Source organism: Pristis pectinata, chromosome 28, assembly GCF_009764475.1.
Source record: "Pristis pectinata isolate sPriPec2 chromosome 28, sPriPec2.1.pri, whole genome shotgun sequence".
NCBI classification, from domain to species: domain Eukaryota; kingdom Metazoa; phylum Chordata; class Chondrichthyes; order Rhinopristiformes; family Pristidae; genus Pristis; species Pristis pectinata.
Genome location: NC_067432.1, coordinates 30,670,396 through 30,686,466, shown reverse-complemented (window position 1 = coordinate 30,686,466; position 16,071 = coordinate 30,670,396). Strand labels below are relative to the sequence as shown.

Below are 16,071 nucleotides of genomic sequence, written 5' to 3'. Positions count from 1 at the left end.
AGGGCCTGTATTGTTCTATGGTACATGTAATTTTACATTAGCGCAGCCAATTGGATTTCCAAGCACTTATTATAGTTTAGCCTGAAGGACATGCTAACCTTAAACTTGACAAGGAAACAGCAATTTTGAATACTTGCAGATTGAGATACCATCAATGGCATCACCACAGGTCTGCAAAAGGTCACCACATATGGAATGTTTTCATTAGAAAGGCACATGTTACAGGCAGGATTGAACCCAGGTTGCTGGAGCCACGAGGTTGCAGTTCTACTGGCAGAGCCACTGTCCTGCCCAAAAATGCCTAAATGGAAGATCTGTTGTTCGTTGAGCTCACATTGGGGCTGCTTTGTAACTGCATGAGAGGCCAAAGACAGAGGTCAGAGTAGGAGAGGGATGGTGAATTAAAGTGATAGGTAACTAAAAACTTGGTTCACTCGTGGATGGAAGGGAAGTGTTCTGTAAAGCAGTCACCCAATTTGTGTTGTTTCTCCCCAAAGTAGAGAAGGCCACATTGTGAGCACAATATAGCACAGTAGACTGGAACAAGTACAAGTGAAGCTTCACCTGGAGGGAGCACTTGGATGCCTGGATGGTGCGAGAAGGAAAACATTGTGAGAAGGGGGGTATTTTGTGCTGAAGGTGGAGTGGACCAGGCAGTCCGAAAGGGGAGAGGAAGAAAATGGCAGAACACCTCCAATCAGTCCACAAGGGTGACCCTAAACTTCCAGCTGCCTAATTCTCCATCTTAGGCACCTTAGGCTGTTCCAACAATGTCCAACTTAAGCTCCAGGAACTAAATATCTTTCACATTAACACTTGCTGCTGAATTTAACAATTTCAGATAGGCAGCTTTTCCAATTTATTATCAGAACAAGACTATCAATTCAATTAACTCGGTTTCCCTCTCCCCATAGACAATACCTGACTTGAGTATTCACAGTGTTCCCTTATTTCAGATTTCCAACAACTGCTACGTTTTGCATCTCAGTTCAGCAGTCCCCCACCATCCCCGGTTCTCCCTCTATTTATACCTCCTCTATACAGATGAGCAACAAGCCTTCACGACACACTTTCAGACAGCACCAACAGCATCTGGGAAATCTGGATTCTTGGTCTCCACCCTGACAGATATTTCTTTTGTTCTCTTACCCTTCCCCCTTCTCAGCAACTTAAAACATGTTTTTGCCCCTCCCCCAACTTTTCCTAGCTCTGATGAAAGCTATCAACTTGAAATATTAACTCCATTCCCCTCTCCATAGATGTCAAGTATTTCTAGTGTTTTTATTAATTTCAGATTTCCAGCATCTACAGCTTATCAGTAACTTTCTACCACTGATATGGAGGACCACCTCCTCTATGCTTTACTAAGGGGGTGAAGAAAACAATGAAGGCAAGGTACATTTGAAATCACTTTCCTCAAAACTTCTTTGCATTTTATAAAAAAGTGGAGAAAGAAACCAGGGAACTATAGAGCGGTAAGCCCAAGATTACTAGCAGGGAAATTACTGGAATCTCTTCAGTGGTAACAAGGATATGTGAAAAATAATAGGGCTGGGCAGAATCAACATGAATATACGAAACAGAAATCACGTTCAACAATCTCGTTGAATTTTTTTGCTTGTAACTAGTGAAATGAATAAGATGAATGTAGTGCATTTGTACTTTCAGAAGGCCTTCAATATGGTGCCACACAACAGATTATTAAACAAAAGTTAGAGCACATGGTAATGTGATAATATATTGGCACAACTTGAGGATTGGTCCACAGACAAAACAGTAATAATAAATAAACCACTTTTAGGTTTTGAGCTGTGAACAGTGAGATGCCCAGGGGATCAATGTTGGGTGCTGGCAATTCATTTGCCATTCCAACAATCACATAGCCGTAGAGTACTGGCTCTTCATCCCACCGAGTCAATGCCAAACGGCAATTAGAGTCATAAAGAGCCAGAGTCATAAGGCACAGAAATAGGCCCTTCAGCCCAACTGGTCCATGCTGACAAACATACCTATCTAAGCTAGTCCCACTTGCCTGCATTTGGCTCATATCCCTCTAAACCTTTCCTATCCATGTACCTGTCCAAGTACCCTTTAAATGTTGTTAATGTTCTTGCCTCAACCACTTCCTCTGGCAGCTCATTCCATATACTGACCACTCTCCAGGTGGAAAAGTTGCCCATCAGTTTCCTATTAAATCTTTCCCCTCTCATTTTAAACCTATGCCCTCCAGTTCTTGATTCCCCAACCCTGTGAAAAAGACTGCGCGCATTGACCCCTCATACGCATCGAAACCTATGCTCCTCATGATTTTATACATCTCTATGACATCACCCCCATTCTCCTAAACTGCAATAAAAAAAAGTCCCAACCTGCTCAACCTCTCTCCATAACTCAGTCCGAGTCCCAGCAACATCCTCGTAAATCTCCTCTGCACTCTTTCCACACTAATGACATCTTTCCTATAGCAGTGTGACCAAAATTAATGCAATCTTCCAAATGTGGCCTCACCAACTTATTGTACAACTGCAACACAAGATCCCAAGTTCTATAATGAATGCCCTGACTGTAGGCCAGCATGCCAAAAGCCTTCTTCACCACCCCATCTACCTCTGACACCATCTTCCAGGAACCATGTCCTTGTACTCCTTGGTCCCTGTTCTACAACACTCCCCAGGGCCCTATCATTAACAGTGAAAGTACTACCCTGATTTGCATTCCCAAAATGCAACACTTTGTGCTTATCCAAATTAAATTCCATTTGCCATTCCTTGGCCCACTTACCCAGCTGATCAAGATCCCTCTGTAAATCCTGATAACTATCTTCACTGTCAATACCACCACCTATTTTAGTGTCACCTGCAAACTTACTAACCATGCCTTGTACATTCTCAAAACCCATCTAGAGTTGTCCCATTTATCAGCACTTAGTCTGTGGCCTACAATGCCTTGGCAATTCAAGTGCTTGTCCAGATGCTTCTTAAATCTGGGAATACCTACTTCCATCAGCCAGTGCCATTCAGATTGCAACCACCCTCTGGATGAAACAATTCTTCCTCAGATTAACTCTGATCACTGAACCTCAGACTGAGCCTCTATCCATTAACCTATGCCCTCTGGTCTTACACTCAACTTACCACCCATCTTAACTATCCCCCTCATAATTTTGTAAATCTTTATCAAGTTGCCCCCTCACCCTTCTCCTCACCAAGAAAAACAAACCAGCTGTCCAGTCTCTCCTCAGAAATGAAACACCCCATTCCCAGGCAACACCCTGGTACATCTCCTCTCCAGTGCAATCTTGTCCTTTAGTGTGGCAACCAGATCCACACACAGTACTCCTGCTATGGCCTGAAATGTTGATCTTGCAACCAACTGCTCTTTACCTCCATTAACCTGACCAAGTCCATTGACAATCTGTTAAACTGCAAGGCTGGTTCATCCTCCAGTGCCTTGGTTTCCCACTGAAGTTTATCACCACGTTGATACTTGTGCACAATTACGTGACCACCACTGTCCTCAGTGGAGGATATGACATCAATGCATTGTGCTTCTAGAAGAGGGTCAAACAAGGTTGTGTGTTCATTCCACTTTGTTCATCACCTGCTAAGAGAACAGGTGTAATAAGTCTGCTGTTAATACAAAGCTTGGTAGCAGTGTGGGCTGTGAGAAGGATGCAGAGGGGATTTCAAGGGATAAAGACAGGTATAGTGAATGTGCAAGGATAGAGCAAATGGAATGTGGGCAAAAGGTGAGGAGAATTTGGTGGAAAAAAATTGGAAAGGCAGAGTATTTTTTTTTGAAAGAGGGGAGACAGTGTTCAGAGAGACCTGGGTGCTGTACACAAAACACAAAGTATTCAAAGAGCCACAGAGCACAGAAACAGGCCCTTCAGCCCATCGAGTCTACACCAACCATCAAACACCCATTGACACCAATCCTACACTGATCCCATTTCATTTTCCCCCACGTTCCCATCAAATCCCTCCAGATTCTCCCACTCACGTACATATACAAACTCAGCAGGCAGTGAGAAAGGCTAACAATACATCACACTTCGTTGGAAGAGGATGAGTAGAAATGTCTTGCTCCAACCACAGAGAGCTCTGATGTGACCACCGATGGATATTGTGCACAATACTGGTCTCCCCAGCAATTAAGGGACTGCAACAAAGGGTCACCAGATTGGTTCCTGGATGGCAGGTTTGTCAAATGAGAAGAGATTAAAGCAGAGTCGGCCTGCACACACATTGATGTATTTACTGCAGCTATGTTTTGACAAATGAAATTGCGCAGTCTTTAATTACAACACATGGAACACCTCCATATGTTGAAGTTAAGGTTAAATTAATTTACTAGATGCACCATATGTCCCAATGGATTATAGCAGAGGATCACAGGCATTTCTGTTAAGAACTGATGTAACCCCAAGCATTACTGGAGAACCCCTTTAGTTTTTAAAGAAGCCAATTAGTGGTTAGCGCGACGCTATTACAGCGCCAGCGATCGGGGTTCGATTCCCGTCGCTGTAAGGAGTTTGTAAGTTCTCCCTTGTCTGCGTGGGTTTCCTCCGGGTGCTCCGGTTTCCTCCCACATTGCAAAGACGTACAGGTAGGTTAATTTGGGTTTAAAGTGGGCGGTGTAGACTCGTTGGGCCGGAAGGGCCTGTTACCACGTTGTAAATAAAATTAAAAGAAATTTAAAAAATTTAAAAAAAACTGACTCTCACCAATGAGACACTGCCATATTATGTTGTTCAGTTTCTTTTGGGCTATTACCTGGTAGAACAGATGCTACCAGAAATGTAGCAAGAACCGTTCTGGTTATTGCTAAAGCATCAAAAGTTTTGCAGAAATTGCATTAATGGAGCACAAAGAAGTAGTCACAGATGTTAACTCTGAATTTCTGCAACGAAGTTGGAGCCTCTGGGTAGCACCACTGTCTTGAAGCAACTCCATGGAAGTGGAAACAATATGCACACATTCAAATCTAATGCATTCGTGCCCTTCTCCCTTCAGAAAATATTTACAAATGAAATTCTCATTGAAGCGAGTGCCATTCTTGCAATTTGAGACAAGAATGCAAATTATTGAAAATAACCCAATCCAACATTTTCAAGAATAAAGTTCTACAGATACTGAAAAGATACAAAACTATGCAATCTTCTCAAAAATACAATAGATCATGCTTCATCCATGGAGAGATGAAAGATCTAACTTAAATATTAGCTCTCTATAGATGCAGCTTCTCCAATTTGTTATCCAGCAACTAACTGCACTTCTGATCAGTAAAAAAAAAGCTAGGATTTTGATCCTGTACATTTGGGCAATTAAAAGCATCTTTTAGTACACCAATAGATCAATGCCAGAACAATTTTTTTTGATCATCTCAAGTGTTTCATTTCTTTGGTTAGTGACTAACGTTAAATGTAAACATGCACACAAAATGCAAGTAGATACTAGCTGCATTTAATTAAAATTAGTGCACATGACTAGAATAGTATAGCCACAGTTACACCCATGTCAAGTTAGTGATGTCAGTTGGGTAACAAAAAAAAAATGAAATTTCAATCTGCAGAAACATGCCCTAACATTTAAATACAAAAACTGCTTCTACATTCTATATTACATTCAGTAATGACTGCAAAGACTTAAAACAATCTTTGGGGCATGGAACAGAAAAGGGCAGTTTAGTAGCCACAGAAAAATTCCCAATTCAGGAGTGCAAATCTGCATTAAACAAAGGCTGGACAAACACATATTTGACTCCCTGAAGAGAGTTTGTACAATGTGGCCACACAGTCTGAAAGAGGGTCCCTCTCCATATTATTCTAGGGTATTTTGTGGGTCAATTAAGGAATGGCAACAAACAGCTGTTTATTGCTATTCCTCAAGACTAAGATACTTGCAGGACAGAAAAACGATGAAATAAGTCAAGACTTGAAACCTAAAATTTTAAAAATTGTGTCTTCAACTGATGCTTAAAGCATGGATTTTATTGAAGTATTTTGTCATTCCTCCAATCTGGGATCATGATTCCCAATTATAAACTGCATTTCTTCGTTGTGAAAAAAGTCTTCACAAAATTATCTTCACATTATTACATTCCAAGTGGGGAGGAATGTGGATGGCAATTCTTGCGGGGGAGGGGGGTTGCGTGGTGTTGTTTGGGAATGAGCCGGCCAGATCGGGCTGCTTTTTTTTAAAACAAAAAAAGTGATAAAAATGTTTAATTGTTGCTTTGACCCCTGAAGGAATTCTATGACAAGTAGTAACCTCTCTGGTAGTTTTGGGAGCATTACCTTTGAACTTGATTGGGGCACTTTAAAATACACTGGACAGGCATAACGTAGCGGTTAGCATAACGCTATTGGGGTTCAATTCACACCACTATCTATAAGGAGTTTGTACATTCTCCTCGTGACTGTGTGGGTTTCCCCTGAGTACTCTGGTTTCCTCCCACATTCCAAAGACGTACGGATTAGCAGGTTGACATGGGTGTAATTGGGTGGCATGGGCTCATTGGGCCAGAAGCGCCTGTTATCGTGCTGTACAAAATAAAGTATTTTTTTTTGGAGTTTTAAGAAGGCCCAGCAATAGGTTACTGACCCAGAGCAATCCATAAAAATTGAGGAAAATAAAGAAAGTTCACAGTAAAAAAAAATGAAGACTGGGCCTCTGATACCTGGAAAATCGATGCAGAATTATCACAATTAGAATCCATATCTTTTGTATGATTAGTGTAACTGCAGAGTAACAACTACACTTTTATATTCAGACTTTTAAGCAAGATAATTGCAACAGACGTGGTAGAATGCACCCCTGATGCTTCCTTCATGTTTGTGGATCAGGCAGTCCATTTCTGATGACCACAATGGTACTGTAGAATTATCTGCTAAGCTGCTAGTAGAGCCCACTACCTCTCAGTGCCAGAGACCTGGGTTCAATCCAGCCTTGGGTGCTGTCTGTGCGCGCTCTTCCTGTGACTGCATGGGTTTCCTCTGGGTGCCCCAGTTTCCTCACTTTGTGACGTGTGGGTCAGTAGGTTAATCTGCCACTGTAAACTGCCGCAAGTGTGTAGGTGGTGAGTGAAGTGGTAGAATCTGATGGTAGATGGTGGTCTGGGCAGAATAAAAGTAGCATTAACATAAGATTAGTCTACATGGGTGGTCGACGGTATACACGGACTCAGTGGGCCAAAGGGCCCCGTTTCCATCTTACATCTCTCCAATGACTCCAGGAGATATTTTTTATTTTCTATTAGCGGTTCAGAGTTGCCCATAACCTATATGGAAGATTAAAGCTAGGGGTACCGCTTCAGATAGTTCAAAATTTTTGTGTCTTCATGCTTTCCAAGCCTTAGAGAAGCTGAAGTCACCTTGGAAGTTGGACTTGTAGGTCCAGAAGGGAAACAAGCTTTGGAGAAAGAACAATTACGTCTTAAATATCACCTGCAAAACATACAACTCTAATCTTTCAAAGGCATACACGCAGACAGGAAAAGCTGAAAGTCACATCCTCTCTCACCAATTACAAAGCTACAAATTACATACACTACAACAAAACCAGAACAGTTATCTCCAATTTGAGAGATATGTTTTCCTAATTTCTAACCCAAAGCCACATCAAACACCCTTTGCATCCCATCTGGACTTTCTGCTTTCCACCATATATTAAAAAATGTTAGGAACAATCTACACCAAGTTATCTTAGAGTCACACAGGCCCTTTGGCCTAACTCGTCCATGCCAACCAAGTGCCCACCTAAGCTAGTCCTAACCTCCAAACCTTGCCTCTCCAAATATTTATCAAAATGTGTCTTAAATATCATTATTGTAGCTACCTCAACTACCTTCTCTGGCAGTTCATTCCATATACACACACCACCCTCCGCACGAAATTGTCCCTTTTAGAATATAGAACAGTACAGCATAGGAACAGGCCCTTCAGCCCACGATGTTGTGCTGAATTAAACACTTAACTAAACTTTATCCTTTCTGACCACACAATGCCTATAATCCCTCTATTCTCTACACATTCATGTGCCTATCAAAGACCCTCTTGAACACCTCCATCATACCACCCTGGCAGTGCATTCCAGGCACCCACTCCCCTCAGTGTAAAAAAAATTTGCCCTGCACATCTCCTTTCAACTTTCCCCCTCTCACCTTAAATGCACACCCTCTAGTATTAGATATTTTGACTCTGGGAAAAACATACTGGCTGTCTACTCTATCTATGCCTCTCAAACTTATATCAGGTCTCCCCAAAGCCTCTGCCACTCTACAGAAAACAACACAAATTTGTCTGACATCTTATAGCATATTTCCTCTAATGCTGACAGCACCCTGGTAAACCTCTTCTGGACCCCCTCCAAAGTCTTCACATCCTTCCTGTAATGGGGTGACCAGAACTGAATGCAGTACTCCAGATCCTAACTCAAACTCAATACCTCAACTAATAAAGGCAAGCATGCCATACACCTTCTTTACCACCCTTTCAACCTGTGCAGCCACTTTCAGGGAGCTATGGACTTGGACCCCAAGATCCCTCTGTACATCAACACTGTTAAGAGTCCTCTACATTTGCTCTCCCAAAGTGCAACACCTCACATTTGCCATTTCTCTGCCCATATCCGCAACTGATCTGTATTCCACTGTATCCTTCCGCAACCTTCTACACTATCCACAACACCACCAATCTTTGTATCACCTGCAAACTTACTAACCCACCCATCCACATTTTCATCCAAGTCATTTATATACAACACAAACAGCAGAGGTCCCAGTACAGATCCTTGCTGAACACCATGAGTCACAGACCCAGAGCCAGAATAAATCCCATCAACCGCTACCCTGTGCCTTCTATGGGCAAGCCAATCCTGAATCCAAGCAGTCAAATTTCAGTGGATCCCAAGCATCTCTGCAATCTCAACTCTTGCCTTTCTCAATAATCTGGGGTATATCCCATCAGGCCCTGGGGACTTCTCACCATCTAGGACTCCACCAATTTTCGTGTCAACAAACAACAGAACTAGCAGCGGTATCGCGTTGGTTACAAACTTCCAGTCAGAAAAACAACCCTGCACCACTACCCTCTGCCTCCTATCAACAAGCCAATGTGGATCAATCTCAAATCCCATGGCCTTTAACCTTCTCTACTAGCCTATGCAAAACCTTGTCAAAAGCCTTAAAGTCCATGTATACCACATCTACTGCCTTGCCTTCATTAATTTTCCTAGTAACCGCCTCAAAAACAATCAGATTTATGAGACTTCATATCGCCTGCACAAAACCATACTGACCCCTCCTAATCAGTCCCTGCATTTCCAACTCTCCATCCTCCACATCCTTCTCCCATCCTATTCAGTTAGGACCCCATTCGTATCACCTGGCTACACTCAGGTTTCCCCACCAGTCCCTTAAATAAATTGAGCAACGTATTCAATTTCTCAATGTAAAGGCTCAACAATAGAATCAGAGCACTTTTGAAGATGATGAGCTATGCATCTGCAATTTCCTTATCCTATTTTCCACTTGCAAAAATCTTGCAAAGCCACAGAACACTACAGAAGCAGGATGGGACCCCAGAGTAATTTATAGGCGAGGATAAGCATTTTAAAGTGCTGGCAGCCCAGATTCAGACCCAACCTCTGGTCTACCTGGGGTTTGCTCGTTCTCCCTGTGGCTGTGTGTGTTGCCCCTACGTGCACCCAAGGGACATCTGGGTTGGTGGACTGGTTGGCTGCTGTGGATTGTCCCTGGCGTAGCACAGGCTCAGTGGGCTGGGGGAGCCCATTTCTATTGACCCTCTGAAAATGAGCCTGTCAAACCAATTCCACCATTCAATAAAGATGTGCATCCCAACTGCTCCCACTCCCTCTGGATCCACATCCTTAATGCTCTTGGCAAATAAACATCTATTTCAAAGCTCAGATTTAAAATTATTTCAGATTACATCAACAGCGTTGGAGAGAGTTCCGCCCAAGTTAAAGGAATGTTTCTCAACTTCTGAATGGTCTGTCTGATTTTAAGGATGCGTCGAGTGGTCTTAGAATCACACACCAGTAAAGGTTTCTCTCCATTTAAAATTTAAAAAAAAACTCAAGTAAATCACCACTCAACCCTCTATATTCCAGGATAAGGCAGCCTGGTTAATTTAATCTTTCCTCATAATATAAATATTACGATCCTGTTAACATTCTGCTGACTCTGCACCATAATGCTGGCCAACACAATGTTCAAGGAGAGATGCTCAGTACTAAATGTGGTTCCAGATCCGATCTAGCCAGAGGTCTGCTCACCTGTAAACACACCCCCTTAAAATTCAATGTGTAGTTTTGTGTTACTTTGTACCCAACTACTACATCCCAGTGATCTTTAGATCTCCGCAGTTCCTAGCTTTTCACCATTTGAAAAATGCAGGGGTCTCTTCCATTAGTCTAAAATAAATGACCTCAGATTTAAACCTGCATAGAAATCTAGTTCCCATGGGTTTCCTCAATTACCTTAGCCCATCAGTCTCTCATTTTAAATCCCTATATTTTGACAACAGTTAGAAAACCAGGACACGTGGCCTTCTGTGCATTAACAAAAACAAGAAATGTAATGAGTATCTGAAGACACCACCTGCAACTCAGTTCCTATTGCCCCATCATCTGATGCCCAACTAATCAATTATGTGGCTCAATAAGGAGACACAAGAGACTGCAGATGCTGGAGTCTGCAGCAACAAAAACAATCTGGTGGAGGAACTCGGGGGTTGATTAGCATCCATGGGAGGAAAGGAACTGTCCACGTGTCAGATCAAAACCCTGCATCAGTCACTGACTTCCTCCAGCAGATTGTTTGATGCAGCTCAATAATTTTGCTTTCAATTCAAAGGGTGCTAATATTAAGCCAACAGTCTCTTTATGTGGAAATTTAGTGTTTGCATCTTTCCCCAATCGAAAGTGAAAATTCCTGTGTTGAGTGTAGCCGAGGTACCTTTTAATCCTGGTGTGGAAACAATCAGTCTTTAGTTGCATTATTTTCCCTTTTCTAACTTTAGTATGTCAAATCTTCTTAAAATGCAATACAGATGGACACAAAGATATGCCACTTCTTTTCAAATACAGAACTACCAGCCACTAGTTTTACAGGATCCATATTATCCTTAACAATGTTTTTCTTCAACAATAGTAAAAACTGTGTTATCCTGATGGTCTTTAGGATTTTAATTCATTTTTCTGTATTTTATCCTTTTGCCATAAACACAATATATATCCCAGTCCTCGTGTTACTCAGCAGACTTTCCATTAGCTTTCCTGTTTCTCATCTTTCCCTACACAAGGCTAACTTATTTGGTAAGAAGAGGTCTTGCCCCTAATGAATACAGACAATCCTACATTAAGCTAAATTCCTTTTGAACACATGCCATTGTCCACTTCTAGTTTAAATTTGCAGGTTTTGACCAGTTTGTTATCATCAATCTCCTTATCCTTGTAAATTGAGCCCGATCACTATTTAGAATCTCAGATATTATACTGCTCTACAAAACCGACACTGAGCTTAACACGATTAGTTAAATCTGCATTTCCTTATTCTTTAATTAAGCACGGTCCATTACTTACTACCGGCCTGTTCTCTGGTAGGGTCCAGAATATATTGCTCCAGGAATCCATCTTGAATGTATTCAAGGAATTCTAAAGTTTTCTGACTTTATTTTCCCAAGAAAGGCAATTCTGACTCAGTGATCATAAAAACTATTTTTGGAACTAGAGAGATACAACTAGGAGGCATTCACAGAACAATTCAAAGTGTCTATTTGAAATACAATCAAAACACTGCCAATGAGCGAGATAAAGGAATGACTGAATTTCCACATTCTCATTAAGTAATTAGTGGCATGGGGAGAATTCTTGCTGGAAATGCACAGGCTGCATGGGGACTAGCAAGTGTGGAATAATGTAAAGGTATTTAGATATCATAACATAATCAATATTTCAAAGCCCACACTTAAATTGAACAGAGGAATAATATGTGCAGTTATGAAGGATTTGATCCAAAAATTTTGACCAGGAGGGTCTGGGGTTGGGTGCTGCAAGAGAACTTCCAAGATGAATTTGAGATACCAAACTAGTAGCACAACCATTGTTATCTGGACAGTGGTGCCAAAGGTCCATTTACATGCAGATAAGATTGCCCATCTGCAATGCTCAGAGGTCAATTTCCCAGGCCTCTGTTGCAACATCCACCTTCACAACTTGAAAATTAATTCAGAAAGTACAGGAAACATTCTGAATCACGTGAAATTTTATTTCACAAGGCTGTGTTAATATATTCTATTACAATTTACTAAGTTGCTATTTATAACTCAATCTTAAAAAACACATTTACAATTATGGATTAGTTTCATTTATGTTTCTCAAATTACTGCTTGCATGTACCAAAATAAAATGATGCCCTAAGGTGGTTTAGAATGAATTTTTTTTTAAAGTCTCCAAAAAAGATCACTTTAACATTATTCTATTTAAAATATATATTGTAATATAAGAGCACCATATACAATAGTCTGATCAAATCTATATAGAAGGTAACAAAATATGAATCAAACTGCAAGATTAATGAAATGTCAAAAATTGTACAGTGGCATTCAGTTTTTAGGTCAAATGTGCAGCAGCAGTGCCTAAATAAAACATCAGGAAATAATCTGGCTGCAATCTCAATTTTGACTGAGCAGTAACACAATTTCTGTTTCAAACCATACTATTCAGTAGAATTAATATAAAATGCCTGATAAATTAACAAATACAGAATTCAATAATGTCAATTGAATCTCAGGTGCATTTTGACAACTGAAACTCATTCTGATCTTTACAGTCATGATTTGCAAATTAAAAACATCTCCAACCTTAAATTTTGCAATTAAATTTGTTTAATCGTGAACTAGCTCAATTACACCCATAGCTCTAAATCAGTTCCACAGCACTCCATAGTTTTCATTCTTTAGGCAGTTTCCTTATGACCCAATTCCTGCAGCGCAGGTTATGTCACATTCTTTAAAGGTGCTACTGACAAAAGCTACAATGTCACTTAGAGAATCAGATCTCGAAAGTACAAAACAGGCATTAAACCCAAACTGGACAGTTAGAGGAGAGAGAATTAAATATTCGCCAATTTTTTTGTCGGTTATTGAACTGAAAATCTGTCCGACGGCCCCGATCGTTTCCCTCAATTTACCATCCAAATGGAGCTCGTCTCGGCTGCAGAGCAAGACCGCGGCGCTCTCACCGCCCCGGTGTTTACCGTCCGGGCCCGGGGGTACAGAGAGCAGCGGGGCGGGTCTGCGGGGCCGGCGCCCGCCGTAGGAGGCCGCGCCTAGGGTAGATGGCGAGGCCGGAGCCTCCCCACTGGGCCGCTCCCCCCACCCCCGCCCGTGGGCCAATCCTCCACCCCCGGGCCTCGGGCCGCTCCCCACCCCCGGGACTTGGACCTCACTCCCCGGGCCGCGGACCCGCCCGCCGCGGTACCTTGGCCTCGCCCTTGTCCATGCCGGGCGCCGTCAGACGGAGAGGCTGCGGGCCGCCGGCGCCGGGAACCGCTCCATGTCGCCGCCGGGGCCGCGCACAAACACGTCGCGTCCACCCCGCCTCACCCGCGACGGGGGCCGAGCCGTCAGCGCGCACCAAACGCGACCGCCGACTCCTTCCCTCGAAACAGGCGCCGCCCCGGGACCCGCAGCGTAGCCGCCACAGGGGAACAGGAATCCTTCGTTCCCCGGACCAGGAACCTACCCCCGATCACATCCCTGCTTGTTTTATACCTCTTGTCATTCGAAATCCAAGACAAGGAAGCAGCCGCGAAAAATGTGAGCTGCCAAGTGGCGACAGAACTCGTTTTGAACTGCAAATGAAGGTTATTTAATCAGTTGCATTCTTGCAGAGAGTCTTCCGCCCAACTGGTCCCTGCTGACCAAAGATTCCCAACTAAGCTAGTCCTATTTACCTGCGTTTGGCCCAAATCCTTCTGAACCTTTCCTATCCATGTACCTGTCCAAGTATCTTTAAACATTGTTGATGTACCTTCCTTAGCAGCTTCCTCTGGCAGTTCATTCCATATACTCACCACCCTCTGGGTGAAAAAGTTGACCCTCAGGTTCCTATTAAATCTCTCCCCTCTCACCTTAGACCTGTGCCCTCTAGTTCTTCATTCCCCAACCCTGGGAAAAAGACTGCATTCATCCTATGTATGCCTCTCATAAATGTATACACCTCTATAACATCACCCCTCATTCTCCTGTGCTCCAGTGAATAAAGTCCCAACCTGCTCAACCTCTCTCCATAACTCAGTCCCTCAAGTCCTGGCAACATCCTCGTAAATGTTCTCTGCACTCTTTCCAGCTTAAAGGCATCCTTCCTATAGCAGGATGACCAAAACGAACACGATATTCCAAATGTGGCCTCACCAAGGTCTTATACAACTGCAACATAATGTCCCAGCTCCTAAACTCAATGTCCTGACTGATGAAGGCCAGCGTGCAAAAGCCTTCTTCACCACCCTGTCTACGTGTGGGGCCACTTTCAGGGAACCCTGTTCTTGTACTCTGAGGTCCCTCTATTCTACAACACTCCCCAGAGTCCCACCATTCACTATGAAATGTACCCTGATTTGTCTTCCCAAAATGCAACATCTTGCACTTATCCAGATCAAACTCCATTTGCTATTCCTTAGCCCACCCACTTACCCAGCTGATCAAGGTCCCTCTGTAAATCCTGATAACTATCTTCACTGTCACCGACAGTGTGATCTGCAAACTTAGCCCAGCAAGCGGGTCCCATCTGCCGGTGTTGGCCCATAACCCTCTAAACCTCTCCTATCCCTGTACTTATCCAGATGGCTTTTAAATGTTGCTAATGTGCCTGCCTCAATCACTATTTCTGGCAGCTCGTTCCAAATATGCACCACCCTTTGTGTGAAGAAGCTGCCCCAGATGTCTCTTTTACCTCTGATCCTAAATCTATGCCCTCTTGTTTTTAGCACCCACTCCCTGGGAAAAAGACTATGTGCTTTCACCCTCTCTATGCCCCTCATGATCTTATATGCCTCTGGCAGGTCATACCTCAATCTCCAGCATCTGCAGTCTTTGTTGTGACCCCTCAATCTCCAGGGAATAAAGTCACAGTCTACGCCACCTCTCCTTGTAACTCAGACCCCCAAGTCCTGGCAACATCCTGGTAAATCTGTTCTGCACTCTTTCTAGTTTCATAACTTTGTTCCTATAACAGGGTGACCAAAACTGTACACAATGCTCCAAGTGCAACCTCACCAACATCTTGTATAACCGGAACATAACTTCCCAACTCCTATACTCCGTGCCCTGACTGATAAAGGCCAGCATACCAAACGCCTTCTTCATTATCCTATCTACCTGTGACCCAACTCCTATACTCAGTGCCCTGACTGATAAAGGCCAGCATACCAAACGCCTTCTTCATTATCCTATCTACCTGTGACGCTGCTTTCAGCGAACTATATAGTTGCAGTCCTGGGTCCCTCTGTTCTATAACACTCCGCAGAGACCTACCATTCACTGTATAAGTCCTACCCTGATTTGCTCTCCCAAAACACAATACCTCACATTTATCTGGATTGAAAGCCACATACCCAGCTGATCAAGATCCCCCTATAATTTGTCATAACTCTCTACACTATCTACAACGCCAGCTATTTTAGTATCATCCGCAACCTTACTTGTACCTTGTACATTCACATCCAGATCGTTTATATAAATTACAAACAACAGAGGTCCCGGCACCGAGTCCTGTGGCACACCACCAGACACAGGCCTCCAGTCTGAGAAACAACCCTCGACCATCATCCTCTGCTTCCTACCACTGAGCCAATTACAGTATGTATCCAATCTGCTATCTCCCCTGGATCCCATGCAATCTAACCTTCCAGACTAGCCTGCCGTGAGGGATTGCCTATCTTACTGATTGCGGTCTGTTGGTCAGCTCGGATATGGATCATCGGGGATAATAGCGGATGATGGATACTGTGGAAAAAGTTGCTTCTTATCTGGGCCTTACCTGCGGC

At 43.0% G+C, this 16,071-nt stretch overlaps 1 protein-coding gene across 5 annotated transcripts in view; it reads right to left on the bottom strand.

Annotated features, from left to right (window-relative positions):
• Positions 1-13,922, bottom strand: part of secisbp2l (SECIS binding protein 2-like) — a 117,396-nt gene extending 103,474 nt beyond the window's left edge. Inside the window, exon 1 of one of the 5 annotated variants that reach the window (XM_052040437.1) lies at positions 13,799-13,922. Coding sequence is in view for 2 of the 5 variants with exons in the window: in XM_052040433.1 (XP_051896393.1) it covers positions 13,506-13,526 (21 nt within the window). In the remaining 3 variants the exon portion in view is untranslated. The other 4 variants (XM_052040436.1, XM_052040433.1, XM_052040434.1 and 1 more) reach the window with 4 other exon arrangements.
• Between the last annotated feature and the right edge of the window lie 2,149 nt (positions 13,923-16,071).